Consider the following 19,788-nt stretch of genomic DNA (forward strand, 5'->3'; position numbering starts at 1 on the left):
AAGAGGAAGGCAGTGCACAATGCTCAGAGGCTGAGGAATGAGGACGGGTGATCATAACTAACTGAGACTCACCGGACTCCGAGTGCCAAGTACCCAGTGTGGGAGCCTAGGTAGAGGGGACCTACTCTCACATGGGACCGGACAAACCTGTTTTTCTCCTCAATTGCCTGGAGGTGAACCAACGGCCATAGAAGCGGACTTTCTGAATCAGATACAGTAGAACTTGGTTGACAGATTGTCCTTGGGGTGGGGATGAACTACGTCTTACGTGGACTTCTCACCCCCTACACGCAAGTACTGTTCTTGGGATTGGGTACTATGCGCTCTGCAAAGTTGGCTGTTTTGAGTCCGTCTAGCAGAGAGGCAGGGTGGTGGGTGGAGGGACTGGGATCGTTATTCTGGTTATGCTCTTCTCTTTTTAATGTTTTTAGAAAGTCACTTATATGTGAAGCATTCTTAGACAGTGGCCGACACGTACATTGCAAGTATAACTCCGTAACGCGATCTTTGCATCATTGCAGCGATGACAACTCAGGACCCATCGGACCCTGACCCGGGAACATCATCAATGGTCAGAGTAGCTCCCCTGTCCCAGATTACGTGGTGCGTACGTGGCCTGGGGACAAAATAAAGAGAGGCTTAGTTTTACAAAGTTTAAAACGGTGCTCCCCGACGGTAGTTCTACTACAGGAGACGCACCTCATGGGTGACACTTGTAAGGCATTAGACAGGTGGGGTTTCAAAATGTTTGTGCATTCGGAGTTCTCTTCCCGCTCGAGGGGAGTGGGTATTTCAGTCAGGAAGCAGTCACCAATAATAATACACAGCACGAAGATAGACTGGTACGGCCGCTTCGCGGCCATTATTGGAAAATGCAGACAAATAAGTTCACACAAAACCACAGGAGACAAACAAATCTTGAGAGACTAGCCAAGACAATTTGGGGGATGAAAGGGAAGTACGCTAAAACTGACAGCTAAAACGACTTAGGCCCAGTGATCTAGGTCTGCTGGATGCAGATGGCCTCTGAAACATAGATCAGTTCTCTTCACGAGGATCTAAATTTGGGCACAATTGCCTCAGCAAAGCAGGTCTATGGTGCTATGACCAGGGTCACTGGGATTGTTCATTGTACGGCCGCGGCGATTTTCGCATAATTTTTGATTAGCAGCATTTGCCACAAACTGTTCAAAAGTTCTTTAATATGCAGCAAACCGCACATTGGAAGGCCCTGTAGTATGGATGGTGGGTTCATTGTTGGCATTACTAAGTTAGCATGAGCTTCGCTGCCATGAGGATGCTTTTGCACACGACACTACATGCCTTTATTTTGCAAGACTTTGTGCTCTTTTCACATGAGAACGGTCTGCTTTTCGAGTTTTCTGCTGTGCTCTTAGGTTTAGTCTGCACACGATGTACAAGGTCGATAAACAATGCCCCTTGTTATTTTGTTGTGGTCAGTCCCTCGCACCTAGACATAACATGACACACAGCGGCACTACTGAAAATCGTATGCTTTAATATTGCAAATGAAGCATGTGAAGACACTTGGAGAGAGACCTTTCCAGAGAGAAGAGCTGTGCTTGTTCTGAAATGTAAACTTTTCATCTAGGCCTTGAGGTATGGGTACTGCTGACAAAGCCCTGAGGTCTTCTTTTTTTAATATAATAAACTACTTCTTATCATGGGGAGGGTGGTTAGGCACTGTAACCCTTTTCCACTGTCTTTATAAAATGATATGGCCGTTTGTATTCTATTGAATTGTGACAATGCCGAGCATTTTGTGTTTATGCATTTTGCTGCTAGTAATGGCACGTGTACAGAACCATAGAGCCTGTTAGTTAAAATAAACAATTTAAACTATACCGTGACTGATTACTTTTATTGTGGACAAGTATGTTCAGGGTTGTCTAATCATTGGTAGCTTCGCTATAAGTCGGAGAACGAATGAGACACTATGGCTAGTCGGTTTATGGGATTTTGGGTACTGAGGGGATAGGTTGGTACACCACTATCTACCGAGGTCCTGTTGTCCTGCACATAGTTCTGTATATGTGCAGAATCCCTGCAACAGCCCTTTGCAAAGTTGTACTGGTCACCTATGTTGTTTATTGCTATATTTGGGTGTTAAAATGGTACGGAAGAGGTGCAACTAATGCCCAGTTAGTGTTAACAAGTTTAAAACGAACAAAATAATGAAGTAATACTATCACAAAATGTGCTGTATAATGCACATTTTCTTGCCACATAATTTACTCAACTCTGCTGCATAATTTGTCCCTCCGCAGCCGCATAATTCCAGTAGCTCGAGCTATAACTAATTAATATGCAACCCCTTACAAAGATGGGAAAATCTACATGTCTAAATTGCAAAATAACGTGCAACTTTCTCTCTACAAGATGTTCCAGTAAAGGCTTTCAGCATAATCAGGAGTGATTTTTGGCAGGCTGGAGACAAGTGCAAGGTTTCTAATAGACACCAAGGTACCCAGAGGATAAGGCATTGACAACAGGTGCAGCAACACTCTTTGCTTTGGAGGAATGTTCTTAAAGGGCAAGCCTCCAGGGATTCCCATTTTTTGGCTACCCGCACACTTGGATTGAAATAAGGCACCTATGTGTACTTACAAGTTCTCTTTGCCCACTTTGTGATTCACTCAATTTTAAAAGCCAGTAGATGTCTTAAAAATAGAATAGGATGCATATAACCGTACACCTGTAAAATTTAATTTTCATGAGACAAGACCAATCTACTACGTACTTGTCAGAATCCCGTTCAGAGGGGCACAGGGCAAGCAGGGGTTACTGGGCCCAACCAGGGTGGTTGAAGAAATTTACTACTGCTGGCCCAGGGTCCACCCTACTATGGATCCCACTTATGCTGATCAAGAGCCTCCTTTGCACCAGATTCAATTGTTAACGTAGCCGAGCAGTTAAGGCTCCCTCTGAGGGAATTGTAGACACAGATCAATGAACATAAATCGTAACTCAATGGGCACACAATACAGCAATGTGCTGTCAAATACTTATTTTGTATAAAAGAAGTATTTTAATTCCAATTCTACACATGCAAAGATAAACGACATTTAATATGCAATAACACGGTCCTCCTTGAGGTACCCAGCCCAGTAGCGGTCAGCCACCCCCCGGGCTACTAAGCTCCCACGTAGCTGGTGTGCTGTTATGACTCACTTATATGCTATGCAGCAACATACAGAGAATGTAAACTACTGGACCATGTTCACAGGGTTTCCCCTCTTGGACTCAGCCAATTAAGTGTAGTCATTTAGAGTCAATCAGGATTGCAAAAACCAAAGGCGGTATATGCCCCGGGGCCTTCTCAGCTTATCTGCTCCAGCGGTACGAACCCTGGCAGCGGTACAGTGCCGTCCTGGATTGGTAAAGTCAGGCTGCACGTGTTCTTGCATGCTGCTCCTGGCAGGAGCTGGCTCGCTCTCCTGAAGTACGCTTACCAGCGCCCTGACGATCAGAGTACCTCCTGCTCCAGCCATACGCAGTAAGTCTTATTCTTCTTTTCTCATGGAAGCGGAAGCCAGCAGAATAAGGAGAGGAGCTTACTGCAGCAAAATGACAGACAATGATGAGAAATGGTTGCTCTTCTATAGTGAAGCGACTGACTGTCCAGAGAAAGATAAACATTCTCAGCGATCAGATGCCAACCCCAATACAATACAATGCCTCCAACCAATTGACAAGGACTAGTCTGACCACTTTCCCATCCCGTTTCTACTCATTGTCCCTCATCCTCTAACTGTCATCAAAATTCAGTCCTCCACTACCAAGAACCTATATTTTATTAATTTGTCAGCTAACATGATCGAAGAACTGATGACCTGCAAACTACATTTACTGCAGTTTAATGTAAAAGCAAACGCAGCGCTTGGCATCTGCAATAATATCTAAAGCCAAGCTATTGGCACAGTGGTCCCTCTGAAATCAAAATGAGTTTGTATCATGCCTTTGAGTTACCTACAGCCTGAACTCCAGCATATATGAAATTCATACCGAAAAACAATGAGACTCTCTAAATCACTAATAATTCGCAAAAAACTAAAAGCTCTTACAAAGATGCACTAACAAGTCATCCTTCAAGACGAATCCAAGTTTAAAATGACCCAAGTTCAGGCATATCGGAACCCAACCAGAACTCTCTTTCAATACATGCATTCACGTTTCTCCCCCACAGGGTCTTTCTGAAACCTCTGTCAAGATTTGAAAGAATTTTGCTAGAAAAGTGTTCACATCCAAGACAACTAACACTTGGCATATTTTCTACATCGGTCACACAAGGGGACCTCTCCAACATGGTCAAAAACCTCAATGCCACTCCTTACTTAAACAATCTCATCCTGCTGTTATTAAAATTAATTTGCAATTTTGTCTTAAGCATGGTGTCAAATCATCAGTGCTTTCTTCTCTCAAGGTTGTTTTTCCTAACTCTTTCGAATGTTGCCAAAGCTCATACTTACTCAGTAAACCCAACCTTGATCTAAATCTACCAATTTCCAGTCTACCATGGATAAGCAAACCAATTGTAAAAGATGTCTCCTTACAACTCTCTGAATTCATTAACAACAAGCATTTAATGACAGCACACCAACTTGTATTCACAGGTGGTCATGGAATGTTACAGCATTGTTAAGAAAGGCTGGACTGCATCCATCACATATTGAATGGTGCCCTGCCTGTCCCTGACATAGACCCCCTCCTCATTTTTCACCTCCAACACCCACTGTGATGCTGCTTCTCTTCTATCCAACCACGCCAAGAGCATACCCACTCCATCACCCACCTCATAGAGGGGATGTTGGTAGCCCCTCATTGTTTAGCTTTCTAATGTGTGCAAACATTTTTTTTTACTGGAACCACTGTCAGCAGTGCAGTCAGAGCTTACAATATTTATTTAGGGAGCTCACTCTGATAATAAAGGCTATGCAATAATAAACCATTAACTTAAGCTCGAACAGTATTAACATATGGGCACAAATATTACCTCAACTTCAGAAAATGTCCTTCCCCGCTCCATATTGTAATACTGTAAACTGACAGCCAAAAGGCTTGTGCTGCACGGGGTTGGTTGGGCCTACTTGTCCCAAGGACAAAATAAACATAAAACCATTTTGTCCTTCACCCCAAACAATATGTCCTGGGCATCGGGCTATTTAAATTTCACACCCTGGTGCAATTTTAACTGCAATCTATATTCTTAACTTCCAGCAAAATACGCAACCCAAACACCCTCCTCAAAAGTTCATTTGGTTGACTCAAGAAAAATTGTGAGAAGTCAACTTTATGAATCATACAACAAGAAATTACAGCCTGCGAAAGAGCATAGATTTCAGGGTTGATGTCACTTTAACAGTGATCAATGCTGCATTCAGTGAATGGCATGAAATTGCCAGAGGTAGCAGTCACTTTAAATGGTGGGGGCGGGGGGAGAAGAGTACTTCCACGTGAACCGGAGATTTGCATTACACTATGCTTTTTCTAATGTTTGGATTTTTTAAAATGAGATGCTTCAGAAAAATTACATCACCCAAAAACTAAGCTTGCTAACTACAAAACTCACATTACTAGACGCAACAATCCAGTCTCTGTACCAGCTACTAATCCCCACAGCATGAACAGAGCTACCTTTTTTTATGCTGAATTTCTAGAAATGTAGCTTGTGATATATCATGCAGTATGGCTGATTTATCAAACATGCATGCATTTACGTTACATATGCAATATTTTACCGTATGCATGGATTTTTCCTGTTTGGGATTGGCTAACATCACCGGGTCTTTGGACGTCTATGGAAGCACTAATTTAGTTCACGTTGCATCCACGAGTATGTGTTTGTGTCTTCCAGGATCACTGCTGGACTGATTGCTTGAGCTTCACTTGGACCACCCCTTACCCATTAGCAAAGAAAGTAGAGGTGGTATAGGGAGGTACCCAAACCATCAGATAATATGACCTGCCCTTTTGCACAAACATTTCATGTCAAAAGTGAATTGCATGAGATATTTAGAAGCACTTTTGGTGTGTCAAGCCCTTTTGCTGGATGAAAAGAGACTGCTGGTGATTGAGTAACAGACCTGCATCACAATCTGTGTCTATCGCACCTGCAATGAAGCGGTTTCACAGGTTGATCAGGTAGACTATTGGGAGGAGTCAGCCACACCCCTGAGACCCAAGGGCCCAATTATAACATGCATCAGTGGAAGGGCATAAAGCAGGTTTGCTTAGTACTAAAACGTATAACCTCAGTAGTTTGTGGATAATCAGCCCTCCTCAATGCAATGAGACTCACAGGGTACAGGGTTTGACGTTTGAGTTAAATCACTGTCTGCTGGGTTTGGGTTATCAGTGAGAGCCATGTCAGACTCTGGGTCTGAGAGATCCTGGAAGCTGATGAGTACCTAAGTATATGGATGATTAGAAAAGCAGCACGACCTTTTATGGAGACTTTGACTCGATTTTTTTAGTACAGGGCCCTGTGTCCATGGCTGCAACTTATACTACACTACCTATTAGACAGCTAAATGAAATCAGACTCAGCTGTAAAACTTAAGCAGCCACGAAACCTACCCTTAACTGGTGACCCAGAAGAGTAGCATCCAGTACCTGATAAAGGTCAAAAGTCTGTAAAGGAAACTAAGTATTCTGTCACCGAAAGCAGATGCATTGAAAAAACTCTAGTGAGCATTTTTGAACATTTCATAATCTTAGCCCACAGACCTTCTGTACAACAGGATATGCCTGCCTTGAGGCAGCAAGGCAAAGACCATGACAGGTCCGATTAACAATATTGAGAGGGATGCAGAAGGTATGCTCAATTATGAATTTTCTCATGAAGTAGAGGACGAGATAGAGTTCCATATGAAGTGGGAGTCCTCCATTTGGTCCTCCATTAGGACTAGGACGCAATGTATGGAGATGGAGTTCAGGTCCAAGTCAGAACGCCCACCAAACGGGAAGACTACCCAGACACGAATAATGAACCAATGTTCAACCAAGAGATTTTCGGTCACCAGAGGTACTCAGAGAGGGGCTACAAGTGCAGCTTTATATGTGTATACATGCTTGCAGCAGCACTCCGATTCATAACCACCTCTGGACATTCTTCTCAAGACTTGCTATTGAGGGAAACTAATACTAATCATGCACCAAGAAACGAACATGCCCTCATAAATAGCTCACCTACTTGGGGGGGGAATCACCTCTAATGCCGAGTGACTCCTCTACTGTAAGTAAAATATCAGTCCCACACCATCACAGCTAGGGGCTGAACAACATTTGCCTCACTGAATAGCCCCTCAGCCTTTTGACGAGGGCCACCGCCATTAGAGTTTGCTTTGGCGAGCGCGAGGTGGCCTACGATGAAGAATGACACCCAACGGGTGTGAGGCTCCATCCCATTCATTTTAGGCAAATGCCCCTCGGGTTCTAGCTGTGGTGGTTTGGGACAGATACGTCAAACGCAGTAAAAGAGTCACTCAGCATTAGAGGTGATTTGCCTCCAAGTAGGTGAACTGTTTATGAGAGTGTGTGTTTTTGGAGTATGGTCATTGAAAGGGAGAGCATGAACGTGCAACCTCACTTAAAAAAAAATCTCTCTCCTTCCTCCAGCCCTTGAGATTTTAAGGGAAATGTGTTATGCAGAAACTAATACTAATGCCAGAACTCCAACAAAAATGCAGACAAAAAAGTTCAAAACCATAAGGAGACAAACAAATCTTAGCAGACTAGCCAACACAATTTGGTGGAGGACTGGGAAACATGCTAAAACTAATGACAGCTAAAATGACTTGGGTCCAGTGATCTAGGTCTGCCTGATGCAGATGGCCTCTGAGAAACAGATCAATGCTCTTCAAGGAGGATCTAAATTTGGGCACAATTGCCTCAGCAAGGCAGGTCTATGACGCTAGGACCAGGGCCACTTGGAATATTGATTGTTTGGCCACAGCGATTTTCACATAATTTTCGATTTGCCAGGTTTGAAACAGTCAATTATCTGCTGCAGAATATGCAGATTTTAACAAACAAAAATAGTTTCTAGCTCGTACGGTACAAAAGTTACTAAAAACGCAGCGAACCATGCAGTAGAAGGCCCTTTGCAAAGTTGTACTGGTCACCTTTATGTTGCTGATTGCTGTATTTGGGTGTTAAAGTGGTACTAAAGAGGTGCAACTAATGCCCAGTCAGTGTTAACATGTTTAAAATTGACAAAATAATGAAGTAATACTATCACAAAATGTGCTGTATAATGCGCCTTTTCTTCCCACTAAATTTACTCAACTCTGCTGCATAATTTGGCTCTCCACTGCCGCATAATTCCAGTGGCTCGAGCTATAACTAATTAATATGCAACCCCTTACAAAGATGGGAAAATCTACACGTCTAAAGTGCAAAATAATGTGCACCCTTCTCTCTAAAAGATGTTCCCGTAAAGGCTTTCAGCATGATCAGGAGTGATTTTTGCGACAAGTGTAAGGTTTCTAATCGACACCAGGGTACCCAGAGGGTACGCCATTGACGACAGGTGCAGGAACACTTCAACATTTTGCCTTTGGATGCATGTTCTTAAAGGGCATGCCTCCAGGGATTCCCATTTTTTGGCCACCCACACACTTTATTTGAAATAGGGCACATGTGTACTTACAAATTCTTAGGCCACTTTGTGATTCACTAAATTTCTAAAGCCAATAGAAGTGTTAAAAATATACCATTATGCATATAACAGTACACCTGTAGAAAGTAATTTTCATGAGACAAGACCAATCTACTACGTACTTGTCAGAACCCTGTTCAGAGGGCCACGGGGCAAGCAGGGGTTACTGGGCCCAAACAAGGTGGTTGAAGAAATGTACTACTGTTGTCACTGGGTCCCCACCTACTATGGATCCCACTCATTTGGATCAAGAGGCTCCTTCTGCACCAGACTCAAATGATAACGTAGCGCGAGCGAGCAGTCAATGCTCCCTCAGAGGGAATTGTAGACACAGATCAATGAACCCTAATCATAACTCAATGGACACACAATACAGCAGTGGGCTGTCAAATACTGATTTTGTATAAAAGAAGTATTTTAATTCCAATTCTACACATGCAAAGATAAACAACATTTAATATAGCCTTATAGCCCGCCGTAGCGGGCTATATCGGCTCTTAAAGGCCCGCTGAATCGTTAAAGGCCCGAGCCGAAGGCGAGGGACTTTAACCAGGCAGCGGGACTTTAAGAGTTGGTATAGCCCTGCTACGAAGGGTATACGGCTATTACAACATTCTGCCACTAGAGGGCAGAATGTTCTAACAAATTAAACAAAGGGTTCTCGAAGCTCGAGGGGATATAAATCCCCTCGAGCTTCGAGAAGCCTTTGTAGAACATTGGAATGTTGCTCTAAGGGCCTTTACCGGCCCGTTGAAGCAGGGAGCACTCCATTGTCTGCAATGGAGCTCCCAACATTCCAATGTTCTAATATGCAATAACAGTCCTCCTTGAGGTAGCCACCCCAGTAGCGGTCAGCCACCCCCGGGCGAATAGGCTCCCATGTAGCTGGTGTGCTGTTATTTCTCACTTATATGTGGCAACATACAGGGAATGTAAACAACTGGACCATGTTCACCTCGTGGACTCAATTGTAAAAAGGTGTCTCCTTACAACTCTCTGAATTCATTAACAACAAGCATTTACTGACAACAAACTAACCTGTATTCACAGCGGGTCATGGAGCTGAAACAGCATTGTTAAAAAAGAATCTGCACTATATCCATCATATATTCTCCCAGTTGAGATATATCTTAGGCTTCTGCATAGCGTAATACCAGTGTTGAAAGAGTTATTTAACGAAAATTGTTGGAAGGGGAAGATCCGCAGGGTTCTGGGTTGAAGCGACAGTAACTCTGATCTTGAAACCTAACAAAAATTCCCTGGCGGTAGATTCCTGTAGGCCAATATCGTTGTTGAATACCAATTATAAGGTTTTCTCAGGGATTTTGGCCGCCAGGGTTGCTAGGATTATTAAAAGTGTTATACACCGAGATCAGAGAGGATTTATCCCTGGGAGGAAGGTCAATGAGCTAACTTTCGGGATGCTCGGTGTAATTGATTTGGTGAAAACTTAGCAAGAATAAACTGGAAATCTTTGACCTGCTCTCTGATGGAAAGTTCGATCTACTGTTTCTCACTGAGAAGTGGTTGGACTCAGATTCTGAGCCAGAAATCCTAGAAGCAGTACCCTCTGGTTATACGTTAACTAGGATTGACAGGTAGGGGAGGAGGGATAGCTATCATTTTCAAACACCCCCTCCAATGTTTCCTTGAACCTATCACTATTGTTGATAGTGAAGTGGGCTCTTTCACGATTAAGGTTAGTCCTAACCTTAGAGTGAAGGGGCTCTTGGTCTATAGACCACCTGGCCCACACACACGGTTTTCGTCCAGTTTGCTGGAGGGTATTACACATCTGGCCCTACGACATGATAAACTTTTACTGCTGGGCGATCTGAATCTCCATTTGGACGTTCCCTTGAATAGGGGGGCTGCTGACTTATGTCAGGAACTACTGATGCTCCATCTAAGTTTGAAATCATATGCTCCTACCCATCAGCAACATCTACTTGATCCTGTGTTCGCTAATTGGGAGGATATAGGATGGCCACCCCCCTCCCTGTCCCATGGTCAGACCATTTCCTGATTCCCTTTGTGGTGAAGGTCCTAGAGTCCAGGAAAAACCTGTATTGAACCACCCTTGTCGAAAATGGGCAGGTTTCTCACAGGATACATTTAACAGAGCTCTGGCTCTTAGTGGGCTCCCGGGGGCACAGATATTGAAAACGCCTGCTATAATTTAGAGAGGCGCATAACAGAAGCACTAGACAGTAAGGCCCCGCTGTTGCCTAATAAGATTCCGGGTAGGGCACATAAATCAGAACCTTGGTATAATATTGTTTTGCGTTTGGCTAAAGCAGAGTGTAAACGCCTTGAGAGGCGATGGAGAAAGGGATTTTCAAGTCAGGACAGAATGGAATACCTTGAAAAACTGAAAAATATCATGGGCTTATCAAACGGGCCAAGGCCACACACTACCAGGATAGAATTGGGGCAGTGGGAAATTCTACGAAAGAATTATTTAAAATCTATAAGGAGATCTCCTCCCTTGCAGCTTCTGCCACGCCAACGGCGGACTCAGCTGAGTCATGCAACCGTATTGCAGACTTTTTCTCAGAGAAAGTGGAGAAAATCTATTGCTCTTTTCCTGAGACTGTAAAGACGGGCCCGAAGTTTGTGAAACAAGTCGGAGGAGCTGGGGAAGGCATGAGGCTGGATAGTATCTCCATCCCCCCCTGAGTTGCTCAGCAGAATTTGTCTGAGCATCAAGTCTGGCTCGCCCAGAGATCCTGCCTCACCTAAAGTGTCGGGTGAGAGTATTGCCATCCTTGAGCCCTATACAAGGCATCTCCCTGGAGGTATCTTTTAGAACGCATACAGTGCCTGGTAGTTGGAAAAATGCAATTGTTCTTCCACTACAGAAGAAACCGAATATCAGCCCTGACAAACTTGAAAATGTACGACCCATCTCGCTGCGGCCTTACTTGGCTAAAGTGGCAGAGAAGATTATAAACCAACAGCTGATGGCTCATGTCGAGAAATCCAGCCTTCTGCACCCCTCTCAATCTGGCTTCCGTGCTTTACATTCTACTGAGTCCGCTCTACTCCTGGCCACGGAAACCATTAGACAAGGAGCAGATGCTGGGCGGCAAACAATGGCCTTGGTCCTTCTGGACCTTAGCACCGCATTTGATACTGTAGCTCATTACACCTTGCTGCAGTGTCTGAATAAGGGCGGTGTCTCAGTCCCTGGCTCTAAAACGGTTGCAATCCTTTCTGGCAGGGAGTAGTTTTCAAGTTAGACAAGGTGCCTACTATTCCAAAGCCATCAAATTGAAACAGGGTATGCCACAGGGATCGGCCCGGAGTCCTACCCTGTTTAATCTATATGTAACCCCTTTGGTGGAGATAGCGGAGTGCTTTGGAATCAGGGTCATGTCATACGCCGATGACACACAACTGGTGGTCTCCCTATCACAGGCACCGGATGCGGCAGCTTCCAATTTCAGGGCATGCATGCAGAAGCTTGCCTCCTGGATGGCTAATAACTGCCTGAAACTTAATGGAAATAAATCCGAGGTGCTCCGTCAGTATGGTCGTCGGCATGGTGGCCTTCGAGCCTGGGTCCCACTTCTATACCATGCACCCAGGTGAAGAACCTGGGTGTATGGCTGAACTCTAATCTCTCGTATGAACATCATACTAGATGTGTAGTGGGTACGTGTTTTGGAGTCCTTAAAGGCCTACTAAAAACTATGGATTTCCTCTCTACAGATGCCAGGAAGATTCTGGTGCATGCCCTCGAGACATCTCACCTAGATTATGGCAATATACTCTATCTGGGTGCCACGGCTAAATGTTTAACCGCATCGCTGCTGCGGCGATTTTCGCGCTGTGCAGCTTTTTTCGATTTACCGCGTTACATGACGTGCTCAGCTCGTCATCAGCACACACCACCCATGGCTGATGACGAGCTGAGCTCGTCATCAGCAGCGAAGGGGTTAAACAGACTCCAGGTTTTGCAGAATGCAGCCGCACGGCTGGTCCTTATGCAACCTAGGAGGGCTGCCTCCAAAAGAGCCTTGAACACCCTACACTGGCTTTCAGTAAGGAAGAGAGTGTTATTTAAGGCACTCTGTATATGCCATCGCATCATCCAGGGCACTGGTCCTTCCTATCTGATGAACCTTCTTACTTGCTATGTGCCCGCTTGGCTCCTTAGATCGAGTGTGACTGGCTTGTTGCTGGTCCCTAAGGTTAAGAAGGCCAGGGTGGGAAGCAGGTCCTTCTGGCTGCTGGCTGCTCAGAGCTGGAATAAACTCCTGATAAGCCTCCGGATGGAACCATCCGAGATGAAGTTTAGGAAGGATCTTAAAACTCATCTGTTTTCATGCTAATAACGTTGTAATGATTTAGGCCGATGTTTCCCGGCTCTGCTTCCTCCTCTTACCTCAGCGCGGGGACACGCCAGTTAGCGTAACCAGGCGCTTTATAAATTCTATTATTATTATTATTATAATAATTTACCTGTAACAGTTGTGGCAGTGGATGCTGCGAAGGCCTTTGACCAAGTTCATTGGCCCTAGCTCTGGAGGCTCTTAAGATCTTTGGGTTTCCCGAGAATATCATAAGGGCAGTTCAACATCTATACTGTTCACCTAAAGCAAGGGTTCTAGTCAATGGGAAGTTAACGGATTGGTTCAAAATAATGCGGGGAACTAGGCAGGGGTGTTCCCTGTCTCCGCTTCTATTCAATCTTTATATTGAACCATTAGCGGCTTGGATTAGAAATGATGACTCTATTGTTCTGTTTAGATATGCAGATTTGGAGACAAAATTAGCCTTGTACGCAGACGATCTTATACTGTATACGGTCAACCCTGAGAGGGTTATCCCTAACTTAATAGCTAAAGCGGAAATATTCGGGACGATATCAGGGTACAATGTAAACAGAGATAAGACGGAAATTATGGAATGGAATCAGCCTATGCAAACCCTGGGGGTGAAATCTCATATGCGTTACTTGGGTATAATAATTACGCAGAAATTAGTGAAGTGACTACTGTTAACTGGAGAAAGATAAGTAAGGAGGTAGGGAGATTGTTGGTTAGGTGGGCGAATTTACCCCTAAATCTATATGGCAGGGTAAATCTCATTAAAATTATTGTTCTCCCTAGGGTTACTTTCCTTTTTAACTGTATACCCTTACCTTTTGACAAAGGAGAGATTGCTAAATTACAGGGAAAGATGGGCAGCTTCATTTGGGCCTCGAAGGGTCCCCGAATATCCTGGAAAAAATTAAAGGAGGAGGTTGGAGAAGGGAGGGTTGGCGCTTCCTTATCTGATTTTTTTTTCCCAAACATATTTTTATTGACATTTTACATTTACAGTGACAGGTTGCATCATATTACGATTCTTCAGCACACATTATTTGTATTGATATCATACTGCTTTATTATTCGTGCAGTGGATAGTCGAGTTTCTTGTCACTAGTGAGATCTTTCTATGGAGAATAGCTGAATTTAACTGGGGGGAAGAAAGCTGGGGGGGTCCTCATGGGATTCTGGGTACAGGTGTCAGATGAGAACTTAGGGCGGCATGTGTCTCGGTGAACGATGGTTCCACAAGTTACCAGGGGCGTAGTGGGGGTACCTGTGATAGGTCTTTTTCTGGGGGTCCGGCTTACACTTAAGGTGTAAAGCCCGGCATTAATACCTAGTGACTTTAACTGTGCACTGCGGGAGGTCTGGCATCTGTGTTCGTGAACTGTGACTGTGTCTTGTAGTGTGTGAGGGACCCTCTCTGGGTCGTCATGGGTTAGTGATTGTTTGAATTGATTCAATAGGATAGCCCAGTCCAGTGATATAGGGTGTTTGAGTGTCACTTTCACCTCTTCTTCTCGTAATATTTCTTCATCCGCCAGTGCCCATTTGTGTACTGCCCCCACCCATGCAGCAATCCGAGGGGCGCTTCCTGATCTGATGATATGCGGGCATGCATTTTACTTTAAGAACTGTCGGATGCTGTTAAATAAAGTTGATGGGTGATCAATAGGAATACTCTTTGGGGCAATGTTGAGTGGACTGAGGGATGGACAAGATCAGTTTTTATTTAAGTACGGGGACCCGAAGTTTTTTTTTTAAAGTGAGACAGAAGATTTTGCTGGGGGCATTGAGATTATGGGTTTTCATTCAGAAAAAACGAGAAACAACATTATTCCCCTAGGACCCCGATATGGGATTCACCAGGAACCCCGGAGTGTTTAAAGGACTTGCTCAGCATTCCACTGAAAACTGTGGCGATTTCCCGATGGGGGGACCTGAAGTCGGAGACCACGTTAGTTAGGTAACGTTGAGTCTATGTACAGGGGGTCGACTAACTAGATTCAAGTATTATCAAGTTTCTGCGTGGTGGGCACGACAAGATTGGGATGAGGAAGAAGACGATTCCTGGCTGGATCAGGCGATAAAAGTTGGCACTATCAAAAAGGAGGTCTCTTTGTGGTATCATACTTTGGTAGAGGCGGAAAATGAATTGGATAAAGACATTCAAAAGCTCTGGGGAGAAGACCTAGTAAACATAAACCTGAGCGAGGCTTGGTTTGGTTAATTTGCAATGCTTTAGGAGATAGTTAAAGGAGATAGTTAAACTCACCTTCCTCAAATAAAACCACCTTTTCACCGTTTATAGGGTATATTGGTCCCCAGCAAAGTTATCAAAATTTTCAGGAACACACTATACATGCACAAGATGTGGGGACCGCTCAGCAGATGACGTGCATATGTGTTTGACATGTCCCAAGACCTTGAATTTATGGACTGAACTGTGTAAATTCCTGACAGAAGTAACATGCAAACAGGTGACGGTAAGTCATTTACTTGTATTTTTTGGAATACGTCACGACAGTGCCACTCGTCTTAATAATTTGGTTTCAAGATTTATTTTCTATATAATCTAACTGGGGAGACGGGAGATTTGCAGATCTTGGAAATCAGGAGCCCCACCTCCTTTCTCAGAGTGTAAGAAGAATATTATATCTATAAGCCAACATGATATAGCATGCGATCCAAGCAGTCAGAAGAAAGTATGGGCTATGCTGGATGATTAGAGTAAAAAACCTGGGGTCCAATGATTAAGCTAAAGAATTGCTGTCAGTTCTGGCCCCTTCTTTGCTACGGGCACACCAGTAAAGGGTGGAAGCAGCTACTTTTCTTGGATGAAATGACTCTACCCCTGGCTGGTATCCTAGCAATGGGAATGGAAAATTGCCAACAAGAGAATTGGCATAATGAGTACAAAAATAAAAAAAATTCAAAAACTCAATGCCACTCCTTACTTACACGATCTCATCCCCACTGTTATTAAAGTGAATTTTGCACTTTTGTCTTAAGAAATGGTGTCAAATTAGTAATGCTTTCTTCTCTCATGGCTGCTTTTCCTAACTCTCAAATGTTGCCAAAGCTCATACTTACTCAGTAAACACAACCTTGATCAAAATTTACCTACAAATTTCCAGCCTACCATGGCTAGGCAAAACAATTGTAAAAGGGTTCTCCTTACAACTCAATTAATTAACAAGAAAGAATTTACTGACAACACACTAACCTGTATTCACAGCAGGTCATGGAACTGAAACAGAATTGTTAAAAAAAATCTGGACTACATCCATCATATATTGGATGGTGGAGAATGCTGCCTCTTAGTTTTACTTGACCTTACAATAGCTTTTGAAACAATTAAGAACTCCAGATTGCTCTCTCTCTCTCCTCGACATCACCACTTTGGATTTAAAGACACTGTCCTCAAATGGTTTTCCTCCTTTCTCTCATAGTGCACCCAAATGAAGAAAAATGATGCCTCTGACCAAGCCCCCTATCTCCAACCCTCTTTAACCTATATGTCAAGCCTCTCAGCAAAGTATATCTACAGGTGTTCAAGTTAAAACCAATCTTAAAACCTCTGCACAAGTTCTAATTCTAGTCTGGACTTAAGGAATGTGTCCTAACAGGTGTTTCCTCAATCAGACCGTATGTCTCTAAAAGCATCTCTTCATGCAACAGCTAGAATGTTTTCAAGGAAATAGGATCACATCTCCCAAATTCTTTGTCTTCTCCTGCTTCCCATTTAAGCCAAAATTAAATTAAAGCTAAGCTGACTAGCCTTCAAAGCAATCCACTCAAGTGCCCCACCTTATCTAACCAATCTATACAAGATCTAGGAAAGCCCTAAGAAATTATGAAGCAAAAACAACCCCCATCTTCAAATTCCAATACTTCTGGCCGCACATGCCCTCCATCAATAACCCTCTGGAGCTGCTTCGCTATTCTGGAACTTCATGTCTACAGAAATCAGAACTGCACCGGATTTTCTGTCCGTCTGTCAAAGCCTCACCTATTTTGCCTGTATCTAACCCACATTCCCTATGAAACCAAAGGCTGGGCCATTAACCTCAGATTCTACTCTTATCTATTCTTCTTCATTCCTAAGTATCCTAGGTTGGGCCATTAACCGCGGATTCTACTCTTATCTAGTCTTCTTCATTCTTAATTATCCTATTTTTCTCACAATCCCGACAACCGTATCTTTTTCCACTCTAACCTAATTTGAGTACCTCTTTCTGTCAAATGCCGTTTCCTCTACCCATGTTCTCACCTCCTTCGTCCTCCTGCACTTCCCCTCAACCTCCTCTATTGCCTCCCCCTGATGTTTTGCTCCCTCTTTCACACTACTATTCACCATCTATGCATTTACTCCACATACTTCCCTCTCCCACTTATTTCCTTAATATTAGTTTTGAGGAACTTGAGTCGCTTGGCATGAGCCCCAAGTGGCAGGTGCTCCGAGACAGACATCTTGAATAACTGCAAACTGTAAACAACTTGCTGTCAACCTCGTATTCGCTTCTCTGCCCTACACAAGCAAACAAGCGCAGCCTACGCAGGCCGAGACCTAAAAAGGGAAACATCGGTAGTCCTATGCATTGTGTTCGTATAAATTAACATATTCTCCGACAGACACAATTTAACATCGAGGCAGCCATCTAAAAGTGTCTGAATACCCTCATTCGAAAAACCATTTACTGTCAACGAATAAACCATCTACCCACACAATAAGTTTTGTTTGTGCTTGAAGTTTGGCAACATCTGCAGATTATCGCTCACCTGATAAGGCCATTAAGTAGGCACAAAGAGACTCTACTTGGAGGGTTCGCAGCTTACAGATATGAAAGTCTGAGCGGATAAACCTGTACTTTCCACGCCGTTTTTATTAGATCTGAGGTGGGTACACGTCAAGAAGGCAGAGCGAACAACAGTATAGGTACACTACGCTCGCTTTGATCTTGTTCCCTGATACAAAAGTGCGAATATTCGGAGGGTGGGTGGAGCGGTCGGTTATCATCAGATGGTGTGCCCAAGCCAAACTAGTTTGATAGCAGCAAGGTCTAAGCCCCAGGGCGAACTTCCAAGGCCCCACTATTCAGCCTGATCGCCACAATCTATACTCTCGCCTCAATGCTGCACACCTGGGCCCTACACCCTCATAATGTTGCGGTACCTCTTTCCTTACCTGAGAGCGGCCGCTCTAGTTCCTCGGAGCCTGGGGGCGGTGGGTTCAATAAGTGTGCGAATATAGCGGCGAAGGGGTTGGCTGCGAGGGGCTCGGTCCGGTACATCTCCCAGAGTAGGTAGAGTGCGATAAGGCGCTGCGCCGGGCTGGGCAGCAGATCTGGCTGCTGTAGCAGCATCACCAGAACAGACCCGGATCGAAAGTGCTCGGACTTCAAGAAGACATGATGGAAGGCGGCAGACAGCGCCTCGAAGGTGCTGGTGCACGCCTCCTCCGAGAGCAGTCCTAGAAGGCTGGACAGCTCCTTGGGACCCAGGCTCATGGCGGGGCCGCCCACCGCAGGCTCCAGGCCGCCGCGCGCCTCCAGCGGAGGAGGCGGGCAGGGAGCGCTGCCGCCGCCGGGGGACGCCGTGACCGGGTTCTACGCTCGCAGAATCCGTGTTCTCCACGACCGGCACCTGCCGGTGAAGCTGCAGACAGGACCGTAAATCCAGCCACCGTCGCCGCCTGCCGTAAAGCAAGGCGCGCACTCGACGGCCGTGGACATAAACAACAGACCATGAGAGCTCGTGCAGTGACAAGCAGAGAAGAAAGAAAGACTTTCGCATCGTACCATAAAGGTCTAGGCGACGGCGCGTGCGCATCGCGTACCACCCGTCAGTCTCCAGCGGGGCATTTAAGCTGAAGCTACTCCTGTCAGAAGGACTACCACAAGGAAATCTTAGCGGCACGGTTTAGATGTGCGCCAAAATTCTGCGCTGATATTTTTTTTAACACATTTTATTGATTAAGTGAGAACAGTTCATGATTTATTCATATACAAGCAATCAACAACATTCATGGTTCTTCAAACCTCCAGGCGATCAATCCGTCCGGTCTATAGTACGCGGGATATAAGATATATACATTCTTTACAGGCACCCATCTATTCCGTGCTGTATTTTCTTAACCATAACATAACTTTACAAATGCGGGTAACTGTTCCGCCAGTGCTAGTCAAATAGAGCTGGCTGAGCCTAGTGTCTTTGTGTACATTGCAACATATCAATAGTGTCTGGTGGTGACCCGTGCTTATTCTTGTTTGCTAATCTTGGACACTGCACTCCGATTTCATTGTCTGGGGGCGAACTACTTAGGTTTATAGTCTGGTGGAATCTAGCCCGTTGTTGTGTATCATGGTCTCAGATGGTGTCCAGGGTCTCCGGTGGGGAAGGGTGCTCCGGGTACTTCAACTATTTATTCACTGCATTTTTGTATAGCGCCTACTTTACCCGCAGGTGTCAGAGCGCTGTACAATAGAACCAGTTATGTTACATGAGAGAAATGTTACAAAAAAGGAGACTAGAAGAGGTAGGGTAAAACCATAGAAGGCAATAACACAATATCAAATAGCAATCAAGGGTGGGGATTGTGATGGAGCAAGGTTTCGTATGAAAGAGACTTGCTCAGATGCAATACTCTCGAATAACGTGTAATACTGTACTCAACATGTTTGTAAATACTAATATTGCATTACATTCTTTTTACACTATCTAGGGGAAGCTTGCCTATGTGTATTACTAACCATTAACTAGAGTGACTTCAAATGGCTGCCGAAAACG

The 19,788-nt window shown here is 44.4% G+C and overlaps 1 protein-coding gene across 1 annotated transcript in view; it reads right to left on the reverse strand.

Annotated features, from left to right (window-relative positions):
* CNOT11 (CCR4-NOT transcription complex subunit 11) overlaps window positions 1-18,711 on the reverse strand; it is a 159,229-nt gene extending 140,518 nt beyond the window's left edge. The window contains exon 1 of the mRNA XM_086934715.1: window positions 18,188-18,711. Within this exon, the coding sequence (XP_086790841.1) occupies window positions 18,188-18,509 (322 nt within the window). The 5' untranslated portion in view covers window positions 18,510-18,711. The remainder of the gene's footprint in view (window positions 1-18,187) is intronic.
* Between the last annotated feature and the right edge of the window lie 1,077 nt (window positions 18,712-19,788).

The sequence above is a fragment of the Lissotriton vulgaris genome, chromosome 8 (assembly GCF_964263255.1).
Source record: "Lissotriton vulgaris chromosome 8, aLisVul1.2, whole genome shotgun sequence".
In the NCBI taxonomy this organism is placed as follows: domain Eukaryota; kingdom Metazoa; phylum Chordata; class Amphibia; order Caudata; family Salamandridae; genus Lissotriton; species Lissotriton vulgaris.